Genomic DNA, 18,821 nt, shown 5'->3' on the forward strand with positions numbered 1-18,821 from the left:
GCATACTCACAGCACCCTTTGCAGGGACCTAAAATGGGTGAGACAGATAACCCTCGAGTAGTCCTAGTTCTGACATAGCAGGAAGATCTCAGCAGCTTAGGCCTAGGTCAGTCCCTTTGTATTAATGCCTGATATAGGGCTGCCATGCATATTCATGAGGGTGTTCAGTCCCCAATATCCATATTTAAACTTCTTCATCCTAACAAGGTCAGGGTGTCCTTCGCTAACAGGCTACCTACCGTTTTACCTCAACTATATTAACAATTGGTTACCAGAGCATTCTTGAGGTTGAACATCTGTGGAGATTCATATCTTAAAATACCCTAAATGAGCATAAACTGGTGTTTTGTGGTTACTTGTCAGCAGTTCAGCATACCTGTGTATCACAGCATTCCATTTTGTGACATCTTGTGATAGAAGGTCAGTCCTATTAGTTGCTTATACTAAGTGTTTTAGGCCTTGGTCCTCAATTAGATTAACTAAGCTATTGTCTTACAGGCTCTGAGGCCTGTAGACTTTTGCATTATCACTTTGATTTATACCTATAGCTTACCTAGCATATACCTACATCAATAGCCAAATGGCTGTCTACAACCTTTGTTTGGAAATCCATTGGAATAAAGGAATGTAGGATGAAAGCTGTGGAAATTAATCCCTATTAGAAATTGAAACATTGGCAGAAGATTCATTTCTATGTACAATCAAAATAAATTGCCATTTTAGATATCTATGCCCTTACCCAGCAAACTAATGAGAGGATTTTACCCTTAATGAAAGAATTCTGGTGGCTTAGCGGGGTAATAAATGAAACAGACAACGAATACACTGCTCAGACAGGGAATGTATAGGTGACAGCTTCATATTTATTGGAATGGGAGCATTTTATACTGGGTCAACAAAAATTGTACTCCTGATGAAAATGTGTGTTGAAATTCATTATGAAAATCTTTTGTGTGTTATCCCAAAAAATATTCCTGGTGAAAAGCCAATACTTTCTGGGAATTCACATGACATAAATTATTATTATTTCTTATATTCACCTAAAAACAGAAAATTAATAGCACATGCTGAATACTCTTTGCCTTCCCAGAAAATTTCATCATTGTGATGGGGACATCAAAGAATAGTGAAGCTATTTTCTCTGAACATCTCAGGAGGATGATAAACAGCAGCTACTAAAGTTTGGTCCTTATAACTTGGATCATAGAGCTTTAAAAGAGCTGGCTGGGGAGCTCCCTGGACCCTTAATGTTGATTTTCAAAAAGTCTTGAAACACTGCAGAAGTTCCAGAAGCCTAGAAGAAAGCAAATGCTGTGTCAATATTTTGCAAGGGTAAATGGAATGACCGAGTGTAACGGTCCAGGGACTAGAGCCTGGGTCTGCAGAACCTCAACAGCTGACATTCACACATTTCTACCAGGAGGTCATAGAGAGCCACACTCAGGGAGCACTGTGGAGAGTAGGTGCCACAGTAAGTACCACCAAGGGAGTCAGAGTGACAGTACCCTGAAGCCCTCTCACTTGCCAAGTGCCCTATTTAACCTCAGGGGTTGCCCCAGGTAGTTGTCTGGGAAACCACATAGACTTTGGCCTGCTGTGACTTCAGACTTCACCTTGTCTCCCGATCTCCAGTCTTCATTCCCAGCCTGACTTTGACTCTGATTCCTGCCCCTGATTCCAGCCTGGTACTACCTCTGACCTCTGGTCCCCAAACTCAGCCTGACTCTGACCCTGACTCTTGCTTACTGAACCTGGGTGTTGTGATTCCTCCAACTCCTGCTCAGTGACTACTGTCCCTGAGATGCAGACTCAGCCCAGCTGTAACTATTAGGCCAGACCACCTAGGCCCTGGTTCCTTACACCCAGGTAATTATAGGCTTGTCAGTCTGACATGGCTCCCTGACAAGATAATGGAGCATGGGATAAATATTATTCATTAATAAAGAAATAAAGGAGGGTAATATAATTACTGCTAATCAACATGGGTTTATGGACAAAAATCCTGTCAAACTAATTTGATATTTTTTGTTGATGAGATCACAAGTTTGATTGATAAAGGTAATAGTGTGTATAATATACTTAGACTTTTGTAAGGCCTTTGATTTGGTACCACACGACATTTTGATTAAAAACCTGGACTGATAAAATTATCATGGCACACATTAAATGGATTAAAAGCTGGCTAACTGATAGGTCTCAAAATGTAATTGTAAATGGGGAATCATCATCCAAAGAGTGTGTTTCTAGTGCCATCCCACACTGACCCTATGCTTTTTAACATTTTTTTCAATGGCCTGGAAGAAAACATAAAATTGTCACTGTTAAAGTTTGGATATGACACAAAAATGGCGGGGTCATGGTGGGGAGGAGACAGGTCACTCATACAGAGTGATCTGGATCATTTTGTAAGCTGGATACAAGCAAACAATATGGCTTTTTAATGGGGCTAAATGTAAAGGTAGGTATTTAGAAAGAAAGAACATAGGCTATATTTACAGGATGGGGGACTGTGTCCAGGGAAACAGTGACTCTGAAAAAGATTTGGAGGTGGTCAGTTATCTGCAGAACATGAACTCCCCAGTACAATGCTGTGGCCAAAAGGGCTAATATGATTATTGGATGCATAAACAGGGGAATATTGAGTAAAATAGAGAGATTATTTTACCTCTGTATTTGGCCCTGGTGTGATGGCTACTGGAACACTGGAATACAGTTCTGGTGTTCAGAATTCAAGAGGATGTTGATAAATAGGAGCAGGTACAGAGAAGAGAGGCTAGAATGATTAAAAGATTAGAAAAATGCCTTATAGTGATTGATGCAAGGAGCTAATTCTGTTTATCTTAACAAAGAGAAGATTAAGGAATGATTTGATTATAGTTTATAAGTACTTACAAGGGGAAATATTTGCTAATGTGCTCTTCAATGTAACAGAGAAAGATATAACAGGATCCCCTGGCTGGAAGTAGAAGCTAAACAAATTCAGAAGGAGAATAGTATGTAAACTTTTAACAGTGTGAATAATTCACCATTGGAACAATTTATCAAAGGTTATGGTGGATTCTTCATCATCTGCAATTTTAAGATCAAGATTGGATGTTTTTCTAAAAGATCTTCTCTAGGAATTATATGGGGGAAGTTCTCTGGCCTGTGTCATACAGGAGATCAGACTAGATGAGCACAATGCTCCATTCAGCCTTGGAATCTGTGACTCTAGTAATTAAATACAACTTTATGATTAGCTATGGAAAGAAGTAACTGTTGTGAAACAATTAAGTACAAATTATAGTAAAAAGCATACAAAAATAAATAAATCCAGACCAAAAGAAATAAGGGTAAAATGAAAAGACCAGTTATAAATTTTCAAATTACTGTGGTTTGGGGAAGCATCTGCTTCAGTTTAAGTTATACTATTTTTACCTGTTTTACTAGCTAAAGGAGAATATTAGGAATTCAAGATTTCACACATCTCCTAATCTCAGATGTCTCTGATAGGCATTCCAATTCTAAAAGGAACCTGAATTTTTAGAACTGAAATAATTTGGGTAACAGATTAATGAAATACTGTAGATGTGATAGTTTAATCCTTTCATTTTTCAAGCACTATTCATATGTACTTACAAAATATATTAAAATGCTATGAAAAGAATCTCAATTCATGTTATTTTTGTTGGTTCTATATAAATCTCGATCAACAAATCAAACAATAAATATTTTATGTGTTTAAATATGTCTAGGACACGACGCAACATATTATTTTATACATTTTTTTAAAAAATCAGGAAAAAAAATAACGAACATAAAGTTCAGACATCTGCTGGCGCTGTTGGCTAAGAAGGGCTTACAACTGCAGATTGTAATGCACTCCTGAGAAATGAAACATCCCACGACCACAAGATCAGACGTGCAGACTCTTTCTCTGGAATTGCTGAGAATACTACAAAGGGATTCAGATCAATTAAAATTCTAGAAAGGAAATATTGAAATTAAAGTACATCTTCCGGAAATAAGAATCCTGGGATGAATCTCGACTAGTGATATTATTTCAGGATCGCCCTGTCATGTGTTTTTATATAAACAATGGCGGATACCGAGAGGAGAACAGCATTCAAAAGGCAAGTCGCGTCTCTCCTTCTGTTGCTTTACGTGTGGGCCATCGGATCCGGAACAGTTCGGTATTCTGTTCCCGAAGAAATGGAAAGCGGGTCCTTTGTAGCTAATATAGGAAAGGATCTAGGGCTAGACCTGAAGGAGTTTGTTCGCAGGACTCGCATTGTTACTGAAGACGGCAGCCAGTATTTCCACCTAAATGGCAATACAGGCGACTTGTTTATTAAAGAGAAAGTGGACAGAGAAATATTGTGCGGGCAAACTGACCCCTGCACGGTGCAATTTGAAATAATCCTGGATAATCCTTTACAATCTTATCGAATTGAGGTGAGGGTTTATGATATAAATGATCATTCTCCAGTGTTCTTGGAAAGTGAACTACGTTTTAAAATCCCGGAAACGACTCCCCGAGGATCTCGGTTTCCTCTAGAGAGCGCTCAGGACTTAGATGTGGGAAACAACAGCCTCCAGAACTACAGCATTAGCACCAATGCCCATTTTCGTGTGTATACCGGTGAACACAGTGACGGCAGGAAATATGCAGAGCTAGTGCTGGATAAAGTATTGGATAGAGAGCATCAGCCGGAGGTGAGTCTGTTGCTCACGGCTGTAGATGGCGGCTCCCCTCCGAGATCCGGCACAGCAAAAATCCTTATCATTGTTCTGGATGCCAGCGACAATCTCCCTGTGTTCTCTCAAACCATTTACAAAGCTCGAGTTCTGGAAAACAGCCCCAAAGATTATCTGGTTGTTACTGTTTCTGCTACTGATTTAGACGAGGGAAATTATGGGGAAATATGCTATTCTTTCAGCCAAAAATCCAAAGAAAATAGCAAAACCTTTAAGATAAATCCAATGACAGGGGAAATTCGACTCACAGGCGCAATTGACTTTGAAATGATTGAGACTTACGAGTTAAACATTCAGGCCACAGATGGCGGGGGTCTGTCTGCGCACTGCAAAGTGCTTGTTGTCGTTCTAGATGTGAATGACAATGCCCCAGAAGTGATAGTAACATCCTTCATCAGCCCGATACTTGAGGACTCCTTGGCTGAAACAGTGGTGGCGCTTTTCATTGTCAGAGACCGGGACTCTGGGGACAACGGGAGAACAGTATGTTCCATAGAAGATGACGTTCCGTTTTCTTTAAAAACAACTTTAAAAAATTCCTACTCTCTGGTGAAAGTACACTTGACCTAGAGAAAGTTTCCACCTATGATATAACCATCAGTGTTCAGGATTTGGGATCTCCCAGTCTCTCTACTGAAAAAAACCGTCACAGTGAAAATATCCGACATTAATGACAATTCCCCAGAGTTCAATCAAACATCATACACTATGTATGTCCGAGAAAACAACGGGCCAGGGATAAAGATTGGCAATATCAAGGCTTTTGATTCGGACTCAGAGCAGAATGCCAAAGTGACATACTCTCTATTGCCTGCTGAGGTAGGTGGCCTTCCGCTGCTCTCCTATATCTCCATAAACTCGGAAAATGGGAATGTGTACGTTCTGCGATCCATGGATTATGAACAGATAAGAGAGGTCCAGGTTACAGTGAGCGCTGCAGATGGCGGGTCCCCTCCACTGAGCTCTGAAGTCATTATCCGAGTTGTGATAACTGATGAAAATGACAACGCGCCCTTCATTTTATACCCTCTGCAGAACATCAGCTCCCCAGCTAATGACCTGGTTCCCAGATCGGCGGAGGCGGGTTACCTGGTGACGAAGGTGGTGGCTGTGGATGGGGATTCCGGTCAGAATTCTTGGCTTTCCTATCACTTGTTGAAGGCCACTGACCCAGGTCTCTTCACTGTGGCTTCCCCAAATGGTGAAATCAGAACCACGAGGCTAATAACAGACCGAGATACGGATGAAGCAAAAACTCATTGTGCTTGTTAGAGACAGTGGAGAATTGCCCCTTTCTTCATCTGCAACTTTGAACATAGCTTTAGTGGATGAGTTTTCGGACTTGTATATGCAGTTTACTGATGTAGTTGAGGGAGATGAAAAGGATGACACATTAACTACGTATTTAGTAATTTCTTTGTGTTTAATTTCGTTTCTTTTTCTAATTTCAATAATTATATTTTCAATAATCAAGCTACTTCGGAGAAGAAAGTATGGAGGAACATGCATGTCTGCTTCTGGCATTGTTGATGGCGATGGCAACTTCCAGAATAATTTGACGCGTAACGGAACTCTGTCTCATAATTATCGTTATGAAGTTTGTTTAACATCTGGTTCGGGAACTAGCGAGTTCAAATTCCTGAGACCTGTTATCGCCAGTCTCCCAGCTCAGCACAGCAATTCTGGAACGGATTTCGTGAAAGAACAGGATCTTGTTATTAACTCGCATCTGAATAAAGAAATGGAATCTGCCAGTCAGGTGAGACTCTCTGCTGCTTAAATATATTTCCCCTCTTTTCTAGCCCAATATGCAATATATTATTGTTTTAACGCCTGTATAGATTTCAATAATATTAATTGAACTTTTATGTTGAAATATTTGCAGTATCCCTCTGTATTTCCTCCAGTATACATATGGTGTATGGAAGTGATTTTAATACTGGTGGGAGTTAATTATATAATTTTACTTGCTAAGGTTTTAGTTGAGATATCGGTGTTACTGTTTCTTAAACATGTTACCTTGTTATTTTCACGGAAGTGGAAATTAAAATATTTCTTTAAGTGTTACATCAAAACGGTTTCACTGAAATATAGAGAATAAATCTCTGAATGGGGAGGAGGGAGATATTGCACAAGAGATTCGGAGCTACCGGATGCAATAGAAGTCAGAGTGTGCGAAAATGAGTGATGTGTAATCAACTGCTTTGGGAGCGCCGATTTGTGCCCTTAGAAAAGAACACTGTTGTCCTGAGCTGTCAACGTTTCACAAGGCGAGTTCTTCTCTTTCCTTTCCGAGGGCATTTGTAGTATGCAAATTCTGGCGGTGCTTAGTTTATATCTCTAATATGGAAACAGTTCCTCTCTGTGATCGATATCTTGGAATCGTAAAAGAAGGCCCATAGAACAGTCAAACTCCATTAATGAAAGTTTTTTAAATATAAATGAATGGTTTTATGTTATTCTCCTTAAAATTATCCTATGCAGGGAGTTAATGGTGTGTTTTCCAATTCTTTGCTCATTCGTTGTTTCCGGAAAGCTGAATCAGCATATTAATTCCTCCTATCCTGCTAAATGTATCGGTAAATAGCATTGCTTTTTTGTTTTCTTCCTTGGTATTCTCTCTGATTTAGAGTCCAATTAACCGGTTATAGAAAAGAGAAACTAGGAAAAAATAAATACTCAAAATATTGACAAGTATGTAATCGTTTGAGAAGCTATAAAACATTAAAATCGTAAAGTCTTATTATCTTGAAAAAATATGGCATAAAATAATCCGTTTTGCTGAAGATTTCAAAGTCAATACAGAATGGTTTAATAGTATTTTGACAAAATGCACTGAGGATAAGAAAATAACTTCATTTTGAAGGTTACTACATCCTTCTTCCGTTTGTACCGTCTTTCCATCTGCCTGCCTCCCCCCCACCCCATATGCTTCAATTTCGGTATGTTATCTTAGTACCAATTGTGTGTGTGTATACGGGCGCACACACACACACATACAGAGAGAAAGATTGTATGCGCTATAATTACTCGTCAACTTCAATGAAGGATTTGATTTCAAATACAGGAAATAGCATGAACTGAATGGGTGAAATGCTAGATAACTAATGTTAATGGTAAAACTCCCACTAACTTAAATGGGCCAGGATTTCACAGACAATATCTCTTCTCTGGATAAAGCAGAGGATTGAGATGAGGGAATCCATAGACTGAAGAGTCGGTCCAGAAGTTCAGCCATGTTTTCTATTTGCTGTTCAGTGAAGGAGGTAGAAGTAATTGCAACTTCAGTATATTTCATGTTGATTTTTATACTGTTCTTTACCCTCCTGCCACTTACACATTTAAATAGGGACTAACAAACAAAAAATGAAATTGAGTAGATGTTCTGATAAAGCAAGTGAATAACGCGAGGTATTCTAGATAAAGCAAAATGGGGAAATTAGCTATTTATGTTGTATCTGTGAACTTCTGGGAGATATTAGAGCATAATGGCTGGTTTCCATCCTGTGGCTGTATTTAACAGGGGTCCCATATAGTACTCAACCAAGACTCTTGGGACCCATACCAGGAGACTGAAGTTCACTTCCTGTTGGCCAAACCATTTTCAGTTGTAAAGATTGTTTCACTTTCTCATTGTAGCTCTGAAAAATGTGGAAGTCTACTACTGAATTTAGTGAGAATTGGATCTGGCCCTCTGTGGATAAAAAATATCGTTCTTATTCACCACCTACACTTGTTTGGGAGCCAGTCACCTAGTCATGCAATGTAGTGTCGACACAAGGGTTTCAAGGACAAGAGAAAATATTGCCAATTAGCTTGGACTGGCTATGAAGTTGCATCCTAGCTGTTGCATTCACCACGGCTGAATTTGCCTCCCACTATACCTATAGTGAACCTGAGATTGAGGCGCAGACCCTTGTGATTCTTTTTCAGCATCTCTTCATGATGGACCATAATAGCCTCCTTACAGTACCCCTGGGGGGGGGGGATTCTGTGCCAAACAATTAAAAATTCTGCATCAAAAAATTAAAAATTCTGTGCACAATATTTTAAAATTCTGCAAATTTTATTTGTCAAAATAACCCTACATAATTACACCAGTTTCAATTATTTTGATAATTTGTTTCAAAATACCTGTCAGCAAGTATGTAACAATACAGACACACACAAAAATTCCCCTGAGGACTAGAGTGTTTAAGAAATCCCGGTAACAACCCAGTTCCTGTTTCTCTGTCCCCTTCACACACACACCTGAGCCCAGCTGTGCCCTTCCCCCCCCAGACCAGACATCTTCCCCCTTTCTTCCCCAGAACTCAGGGATCCAGAGGAAGAAACAGCCTGATGCTTGGTCCCAGGCTAGTATGGAGTTTCCTGAGTACAGCCCTCACCTTCTCACAGGGCATGTTGGGAACTGCATCTGCCAGGAACCCTCTGGCTCCCTGTCCCTCCCCCCGACAGTATCTTCTATGTGCGAGCTGGGCTCTGTGAGGTCCAGTAGCCCCTCAAAGCGAGGGCTAAAAATCACTGCAGCCCATTTCTGTGGGGGAAAGGAAATTCTGGACACACAGTGTTAATTTCTGCAAAATTCTGCATTGCACAGTGGTGCAGAATTCCCCCAGGAGTAAATTTAAGACAATATGAACTCTAACTTCTGGAAAATGTACATCTCTCTTTGCTTATATCAAGTTCCCTTCATACAATAAGTAAATGTTAGTTTGGGGATCATTGCTGGATTTTATAAAAGTAAAGTGTTCTGTTAACTTGTAATTGGCAGCAGCTATGCCACCTTCCAAGCCCCCCATGAATGAGCCACAATCTCATGAATTGAATGAGAAGTTCAATCCTTCTTTCTGTTAAGACTGCCAGCAAAAGGATGACAATCAGCTTTATATGATGTTCCTTTTTCCCAATTCAACTTGTCCACTGTAAGATCCTAATTCTAACGAACAACTCACTTCACATAAACAGTGAACAGCCACCTGAAAACCATCAATGTTAAGAAGTTGACAGTAACATTGTGTATAGTTAGAGTCTTTTCTTTCAATCTCCAGATGCATTCCAACCTCATTACACAATTATAAATGATTGTACAGAGATATAACTGATTCGCAACCATTTTATCAAGAATATCTTTCCGGGGCAACTCTCTCTGTCTTTCCTCACATATTTGTTGAATACTCGATTCTGTGTCATACTAATTTTATCTCCACGAGTTTGTGATGAGCAGGAAAGCAAAGGCGACATATATAGATCATTACAAACGAGTGTTCATAAAGCTAACCAATAAATTATGTAGTTTTAAATTACTCAGATGTTATAGAAAAATATTTTAGGGATATTTTAGAAAGCGTTAGAAAAATTGTTATTTGGAGTTTCTCTTGCATCTTTCCAGTGGTAAAGTCAGGTACCTTTGTTACTATGAACGGAAAAGTGCAGGTCTTAAAAAGAGAGGGAAAATGAAACTTATAAATGTAAAACATCCTAAAATGACCCAGAATAGCTTTCTTTTCATAAAAAATGTTAGGACTTTAAGGGCTGATATATATGGTATTCGGGGGTATACAGGTTTGCTTGACCCACTGAAAAGGGCATGGATTATTTAGGGGGGAAATGCAAAATTTGGGGAAGAAAGTATTTTTCAGGCTGACCATTTTTAAAATATAGAAGCTATTGGAAGGTGACCAGGGGTTAAAAAACCCCCATAAATTAATCCCATGGCTCTTTGGGAAGGTAATACACTGACAGGATGCCTGTGCAATTTTCAAAAGTTGCTTTAATATATTACTGCCAGGCCATATGGAGTAGCTCAGGACATTGAGTGCCTACCTCAGGGCAGACACCCCAAACTGGTGATGGGTTCCATGATTAGATTTCACCAAATCAGTAACAGGTGTGAACTCCTGGAATACTATAATAGTTTTACCTTGGAGTTACAGTCAGTCCCCCTAGATTTTCCAGTCTATCTTGCACCCAGACAAACTGGATTTAACCATAAATGGTCATTTATACCAAAAATCACAAACATTACAGGTTACTCCCAGTCCCAAGAGACCAGTCACCCAGGTCAAGTTGCATTCTAGAGCTCACACCAAAGGCACCCTGGTAGTCAATTATATAGTAAACTAACTATAGGTTTATTAGCTAAGAAAAGGAAATGAGATCTGTTGAGAGGTTAAAGCACATAAAATATACCTACAGGTGAGTCACAGTCTCTAATTCCCAAATGGTGGCAGAAAAGTCTTTTCAGGGTAGCCAGATTGTTTCTGGGGATTTCTGCTTTGCTTCTGGTACCCTTCCCTGTAACAGTCCAAACAGTCCTGAGATGCAGGATCTTTCCCTGAATCCAGAGGTCTCACAGAAAACAAGCTGACAGGCTCACCACCCTGATGGGCTCTTTGGTTGATAGAGAGATAGGAGCACATTTAGAGTCTTTGATCTCTGATCAGCACACACAGTGACCACTTGCCTTCAAATTAGCACTTTCCTGTTAAAGTTCTTCATTGCATTATGCAAGGCTTCTTTCTCATTTGATGGGTTCTTTAGCCACAGAGGAATATAGAATGTAAATGTTTGCTATTATATTATAACAGGATACGTATAAGTGAAAACAATGCATGTAACATCCCATTAGTTTTCATTAAGTTGAATACCAAATACATTCTTAAACAATTAACAATCACTTTAATCTATTCTAATACATATGTGAATTGGTTTGGGGCTTTGGCATGAGCTGGCACCTGGCATGCCAGCATCACAATTACATTGATATCACCTCCAAATCTATGCTATATATTAGGGCTATTGATTATCACAGTTAACTCATGTGATTAACTCAAAAAATTAATCATGATTAACCACAGTTTTAATCACACTGTTAAACAATAGAATACCAATTGAAAATTATGAAATATTTTGGATGTTTTCTACATTTTCAGATATATTGTATTCTGTGTTGTAATTCAAATAAAAGTGTATATTATTTTTATTATAAATATTTGCACTGTAAAAATGATAAACAAAAGAAATAGTATTTTTCAATTCACTTCATATAAGTACTGTACAAGTATCATGAAAGTGCATCTTACAAATGTTACATAACTACACTCAAAAGCAAACAATGTAAAATTTCAGAGCCTACAAGTCCACTCAGTCCTACTTCTTGTTCAGCCAATCACTAAGAGAAACAAGTTTGTTTACATTTACAGGAGATAATGCCACCCCCTTCTTATTTACAATGTCACCTGAAAGTGAGAACAGGTATTTGCATGGCACTTTTGTAGCCAGCGTTGCATAAACATTTTTGTATGCCCTGTCATGCTTTAGCCACCATTCCAGAGGACATGCTTCCATGCTGATGATGCTTGTTAAAAAAATAAAGCGTTAATTAAATTTGTGACTGAACTCCTTGGGGGAGAATAGTATGTCTCCAGTTCTGTTTTACCTGCATTTCTGCTATATATTTCATGTTATAGCAGTCTCAGATGATGACCCAGCACATGTTGTTCATTTTAAGAACACTTTCACTGCAGATTTCACAAAAATAAAAGAAGGTACCAATGTGCAATTTCTAAAGATAGCTACAGCTTTCCACCCAATGCCTTCCAAAATCTGAGAGGGGCAAGTATAAAAGAAAGAATCCCAAGAAAGAATCATCTGTCCCCCCACCTTCAATCCAAAAGAAGAGAGGAAACGCTAACCTTGTCAACCGAAGTAAAATGGATGGACTCTTGACATGACTGTTTCTATTAGGACTCCTGAGGAATTATCCCCATCCAAAAGAGACTTCTAGAATTTTTTTGGTTTTAATATGCTAATTTCTGGAATAGAATAAGCACTCTAATTTAGCAGTGCCCAAACCAGCTCCATCAGGAGAACTGTTATAAAAGGAATACAGAGAAAGCTGTGAAAACAAGGATTGTTAGTTTTGCTTGAAAATAACATTCTGTGTTATAGTCAGATTGGTTGAATATTAACACACATATGGGCATATGAATCTAGGACAAAATAGTCAGACTTGTCTGACAGAAGAAAGTAACAAGAAAAACACCAACCCCAAACCCAGACTCTTTTTGGATATTAACTGCTCACAAAGGGCATGTTATTACCGGGTGGAATCAATGAGACCTCCCACTTAAAATTCACGGGCAGGATGTGGTTCAATATTTGAAATACCTGGGGATATATTGCTAGCTAATGAAATAACTAGCCTGACTGATGTACCAAAAAAATTACAAGTTTATATCAAACATTCCATATTATTTTTCCAGTCAGTGCTTTCTAAAGATGCAGTGGATTCAGAAATCTACTGCAGTGGCTGGGTACTATTTTCACGAATTTAGTAACTTGAATGCGGCTGTAAGGAACTGAAAGATTCGACAACTCTCCCCCAAGGGAAGTCCTTGTGTTGTAAAAGAGACTTCCAGAGTCGGAAAAGGATTTTCAGAATAAGTAGAATTCTCAAATTATAAATATGAATATAAAAGATATCTGTAGCTCTGCCTTCTACATTTCCTTTACATTCACTTCTGTTTTACACTAAACAGACTTAAATACTTTGCAGATGTGACTGTTCCATTTACATGCGAGACTGATAGCGGATGGCAAATATACAACAAAATTACAGATCTTTATAAATAGATTCAAAATGCAATCAGTATCAGCTGAGACGCTTGGTGGCAGTATTGGCTAAGGAGAACAGAGATCGACAACTTGAAACATTCGCGCGAGACTGGAATAGTTTATGTATGCAGGAGCAGGGATGCACACAGCTCTCGGGAACTACAGAAGAGACTACAGCAAGTGACATTATTTCACTACAGAGCTCTTTATATTTTCGCATTAAAAATGGCGGATAAGCAGAGGAGAACAACAATCATTAGGCAAGTAGTGTTTCTCATTTTATTTCTTTGCGTGTGGGCCCTCGGACCCGGAACACTTCGCTATTCTGTGCCTGAGGAAATGGAAAGCGGGTCCTTTGTGGCTAATGTAGCAAAGGATCTCGGGCTAGACAAGAAGAGACTGTCTGCTCGCAAGGCCCGTGTGGTTTCCGAAAGCAGCCGCCAGCATATCCAGCTAAACAGCAACACCGGGGACTTGTTTATTAAAGAGAAAATGGACAGAGAGGAACTGTGTGGGCAAACTGACCCCTGCATTCTGCATTTTGAAATAATACTGGAAAATCCCTTGCAGTCCTATCGGGCTGAGGTGAGGGTTTATGATGTAAATGATCATTCTCCGGAGTTCTCAGAGAATCAGCTGCTTCTAAAGATGCCCGAAACCACTCCGCCTGGGTCCCGATTCCCTCTGGCAAACGCCCAGGATTTAGATGTCGGGAACAACAGCCTGCAGAGCTACGCCATCAGTTCAACGGACCATTTCCGCGTATACACTCGCCATCGCAGCGACGGCAGGAAGTACGCGGAGCTGGTGTTGAAGACACCTTTGGATCGCGAGGAGCAGGCAGAAATTAGCTTCATGCTGACTGCGATAGACGGAGGCTCCCCAGCGCGGTCCGGTGCAGCGCAGGTACGAATAACTGTTCTGGATAGCAATGATAATATTCCCGAGTTTTCCCAAACTCTTTATAGAGCACGGGTTTTGGAAAATTCCGAACAAGATTACGTGGTTCTGACAGTTTCCGCAACTGATTCAGACGAAGGAATTAATGGAGCAATATCATATTCATTTAGCCAAAAATCCAAAAAGAGTGTCAACGCATTCAGTATAAACCCGGTAAATGGGGAGATTCGACTTTTGGGACCACTAGATTTTGAGGAAACAGAAACCTATGAAATAGACGTTCAAGCTACAGATGGCGGGGGGCTGTCAGCGCACAGCAAAATCCTGGTGGAGGTGGTGGATGTCAATGACAATGCCCCAGAGGTGAAAGTAACATCTCTTATTAGTCCGATACCTGAAGATTCCTCTGTTGAGACAGTGGTGGCCCTCTTCAATGTCAGAGACCGTGATTCTGGGGACAACGGGAGAACAGTCTGCTCCATAGAAGACGATCTGCCGTTTTCTGCAAAACCAACTTCAAAAAATTCCTACTCTTTAGTGACCGAAAATACATTTGACCGAGAAAAAGTATCGGAGTATAACATCACCATCACAGCCAGGGATTTGGGAACTCCCAGTCTCTCCACTGAGGAGAGAATCGTCGTGAAAATATCAGACATTAATGACAATTCCCCAGAGTTCAATCAAACATCATACACTATGTATGTCCGAGAAAACAACGGCCCAGCCGTCTTGATAGGGAAAGTCAATGCTTTTGATTCAGACTCAGAGCAGAATGCCAAAGTGACATACTCTCTGTTGCCTGCCGAGGTAGGTGGCCTTCCGCTTCTCTCTTTTATCTCCATAAACTCGGAAAATGGGAATGTGTACGCTCTGCGATCCATGGATTATGAACAGATAAAAGAGTTCCAGGTCACTGTGAGAGCTGCAGATGGCGGGTCCCCTCCACTGAGCTCTGAAGTCGTTGTCCGAGTTGTGATAACTGATGAAAATGACAACGCGCCCTTCATTTTATACCCTCTGCAGAACATCAGCTCCCCAGCTAATGACCTGGTTCCCAGATCGGCGGAGGCGGGTTACCTGGTGACGAAGGTGGTGGCTGTGGATGGGGATTCCGGTCAGAATTCTTGGCTTTCCTATCACTTGTTGAAGGCCACTGACCCAGGTCTCTTCACTGTGGCTTCCCAAAATGGTGAAATAAGAACCACGAGGCTAATAACAGGCCGAGATACGATGAAGCAAAAACTCATTGTGCTTGTTAGAGACAGCGGAGAATTGCCCCTTTCTTCATCTGCAACTCTGAACATAGCTCTAGTGGAAGGCTTTTCGGACGCATACATGCAGTTTACAGATGTAGCTGTGGAAGAGGAAGAGAATGGCACATTAACTGTGTACTTAATAATTTCCTTGTGCTTAGTATCGTTTGTTTTTTGTGTGTCAATAATAGTATTTATAACTACCAAGCTTTATAGAAGAAGACATTATGGAGAAAGATACATGTCTGCTTCTGGTAATTTTTATGGTGATAGCAACTTCCAAAATAATTTGGTAGATGTAACGGGTAACGGAACTCTGTCTCACAGTTATCGTTATGAAGTCTGTTTAACATCTGGATCAGGAAACAGCGAATTCAAATTCCTCAGACCCATTATCCCCTCTCTCCCACCTCATCATGGCATTGCTGGAACGGACTCTGGAAAAGAACAGGATCTTCTTACTAACTTCCAGCTGAACACGGACGTGGAATCAGCGAACCAGGTTAGATTAATTTCTGATCTTCTACAGTCTTTTTATTTCATTTTCGTTTATTATTTATTTAAAGTTTACATTAAAAGATAATGTAGAGGTTTTTATTTTCAAAATTATTCAGAAAGCTATTCCTTTCACACTCTAAGGTACGTATAAATATTACCTTTACAATTTGAATTTAGTATTTATCTGTGTACATTTAATGTTTTGTATTTTATGTAATTTGGTTTAGAAATATTTGGGTTATTAGATATCTTCAGCAATGAACAGATGTGAGAAGATTTGGAGAATATTGAAATACTAATGGTGCATTGTGTATGCATATTATAAGGACATTATTAGTCTATCTTTTTTGGAAATACTCTGGAATGTCCTAGTAGGGTGTACTGATTTGTGCTTTTGTTAAAGAGTGCTGGTGTTATTAAAAATCAGACTTTGCCATAAGTGTGGGTTAACCGGGAATTGGAGACAATAAATTAATGGACCTAGCCAGTTCCACACTGTTATATTGACCCACTGTTACCCATGAAACTAATCGAGGCTCTAGGTATGCTCGGTATGGGGCCTCATAATCCCACTCCGACAGTGTAGCCCGACCCACTTGTATTGGCTCAGCTGGGATGAGCTCTTGTTTTAGGCTAGGTTTCAGAGGAACAGCGTGTTAGTCTGTATTCGCAAAAAGAAAAGGAGTACTTGTGGCACCTTAGAGACTAACCAATTTATTTGAGCATGAGCTTTCCTGAGCTACAGCTCACTTCATCAGATGTATACCGTGGAAACTGCAGCAGACTTTATATACACACAGAGAATATGAAACAATACCTCCTCCCACCCCACTGTCCTGCTGGTAATAGCTTATCTAAAGTGATCAACAGGTGGGCCATTTCCAGCACAAATCCAGGTTTTCTCACCCTCCACCCCCCCCCCCCCACAAATTCACTCTCCTGCTGGTGCTAGCCCATCCAAAGTGACAACTGTTTACATAATCAAGTCGGGCTATTTCCTGCATAGATCCAGGTTTTCTCACATCCCCCCCACCCCCATACACACACAAACTCACTCTCCTGCTGGTAATAGCTCATCTAAACTGACCACTCTCCAAGTTTAAATCCAAGTTAAACCAGAACATCTGGGGGGGGGGGGCGGGGGTAGGAAAAAACAAGAGGAAACAGGCTACCTTGCATAATGACTTAGCCACTCCCAGTCTCTATTTAAGCCTAAATTAATAGTATCCAATTTGCAAATGAATTCCAATTCAGCAGTTTCTCGCTGGAGTCTGGATTTGAAGTTTTTTTGTTTTAAGATAGCGACCTTCATGTCTGTGATTGGGTGACCAGAGAGATTGAAGTGTTCTCCGACTGGTTTATGAATGTTATAATTCTTGACATCTGATTTGTGTCCATTTATTCTTTTACGTAGAGACTGTCCAGTTTGACCAATGTACATGGCAGAGGGGCATTGCTGGCACATGATGGCATATATCACATTGGTGGATGTGCAGGTGAACGAGCCTCTGATAGTGTGGCTGATGTTATTAGGCCCTGTGATGGTGTCCCCTGAATAGATATGTGGGCACAATTGGCAACGGGCTTTGTTGCAAGGATAAGTTGCTGGGTTAGTGGTTCTGTTGTGTGGTATGTGGTTGTTGGTGAGTATTTGCTTCAGGTTGCGGGGCTGTCTGTAGGCAAGGACTGGCCTGTCTCCCAAGGCTAGCTGCTCTCTGAGACATTATACTGTTCTTTACAGAATTTCCCTTGCCTCCATAATAGCTGGATACATTTTAAATGAATATTTAGAATCCATACAAATGACAACGCCCCCATAATTTTATACCTTCTTCAAACAGCACCTCCCATGCTATAGAACTGGTTCGCAGAGCAGCAGAGGCGGGTTACCTTGTGATGTCAGTAGTGGAGATTCTGGTCAGAAATCTGGGCTTTCCTGCCAAACTCTGAAGGCCACCGAATCAGGTCATTGTGGAACTCCATAATGGGGAAATAAGAACCATCAGGATAATAACAGGTCCGAACAGTATAGAGAAAAGCCTAATTATTATGGGTATGGGCGCACTATCCCCAATACTTTATTCTCAGTTCCTAAATCAACATTTCAATGTTGATACGCAAATTTGGAATAACCCAGATTTTCAAAAGAACGCTTTGCGAAACGATTTGTTATCGATGTCCAGGTGAACTATTAGCTTATACAATTCTGTTTTTGCTGTTCTCCTTTTATCGAGCAACCATGTTCTTCATGATTTTTCAGTGTTTATGTTACACTTGACATCAGTTTTATTATGTACTGGCAATCGATTCTATTTGTGTACTTTCCCGATATGTGGCTATATGATATTTAATAGGTTGCTTAAAGAAGTGTGTGCATGTGTTTAATAGATATAAACTGTTTCGATAGACTTGTTTTCAAATTTTAGGTATTTGATTTATTTAACTCTTTTTGTCATAAAGAAAAGGGGTACTTGTGGCACCTTAGAGACTAACCAATTAGTCTCTAAGGTGCCACAAGTACTCCTTTTCTTTTTGCGAATACAGACTAACACGGCTGTTCCTCTGAAACCTGTCTTTTTGTCATGAAATTGTAAACATTTTAACTCTATGATTAGGCTATTTTGCCCTTTATTATTTTGATTTAATCCACGAATTCATTTAATTCAGTTGTTAAAATGCCACTTTATGGTTGGATGAAGGAAGTCAGGAGACATAAATCTTGGCTTTATCCATGTACTGGAAGCATTTGAGCCTATGAACACTCTGGGCCTGTTTAAAGAAATGCCATATATAGATTGAAAAGTAAAAGAG

The 18,821-nt window shown here is 39.9% G+C and overlaps 2 protein-coding genes across 5 annotated transcripts in view; both read left to right on the plus strand.

Annotated features, from left to right (window-relative positions):
* LOC125641569 (protocadherin gamma-C5) overlaps positions 1-18,821 on the plus strand; it is a 426,447-nt gene that overhangs the window by 57,927 nt on the left and 349,699 nt on the right. Inside the window, exon 1 of one of the 4 annotated variants that reach the window (XM_048861705.2) lies at positions 13,475-16,014. The exons of the other annotated variants lie outside the window; for them this stretch is intronic. Within the exon in view, the coding sequence (XP_048717662.2) occupies positions 13,582-16,014 (2,433 nt within the window). The 5' untranslated portion in view covers positions 13,475-13,581. Of the gene's footprint in view, positions 1-13,474; positions 16,015-18,821 lie in introns of those variants that run through there. 4 annotated transcript variants of the gene reach the window in all.
* LOC125641159 (protocadherin beta-1-like) lies at positions 4,078-6,517 on the plus strand. The gene is given in 4 exon segments (XM_048860665.2): positions 4,078-5,287; positions 5,290-5,375; positions 5,377-5,979; positions 5,981-6,517. Coding segments are annotated over 4 exon segments (2,436 nt in total).

The sequence above is a fragment of the Caretta caretta genome, chromosome 8 (genome assembly GCF_965140235.1).
Source record: "Caretta caretta isolate rCarCar2 chromosome 8, rCarCar1.hap1, whole genome shotgun sequence".
Taxonomy (NCBI): domain Eukaryota; kingdom Metazoa; phylum Chordata; order Testudines; family Cheloniidae; genus Caretta; species Caretta caretta.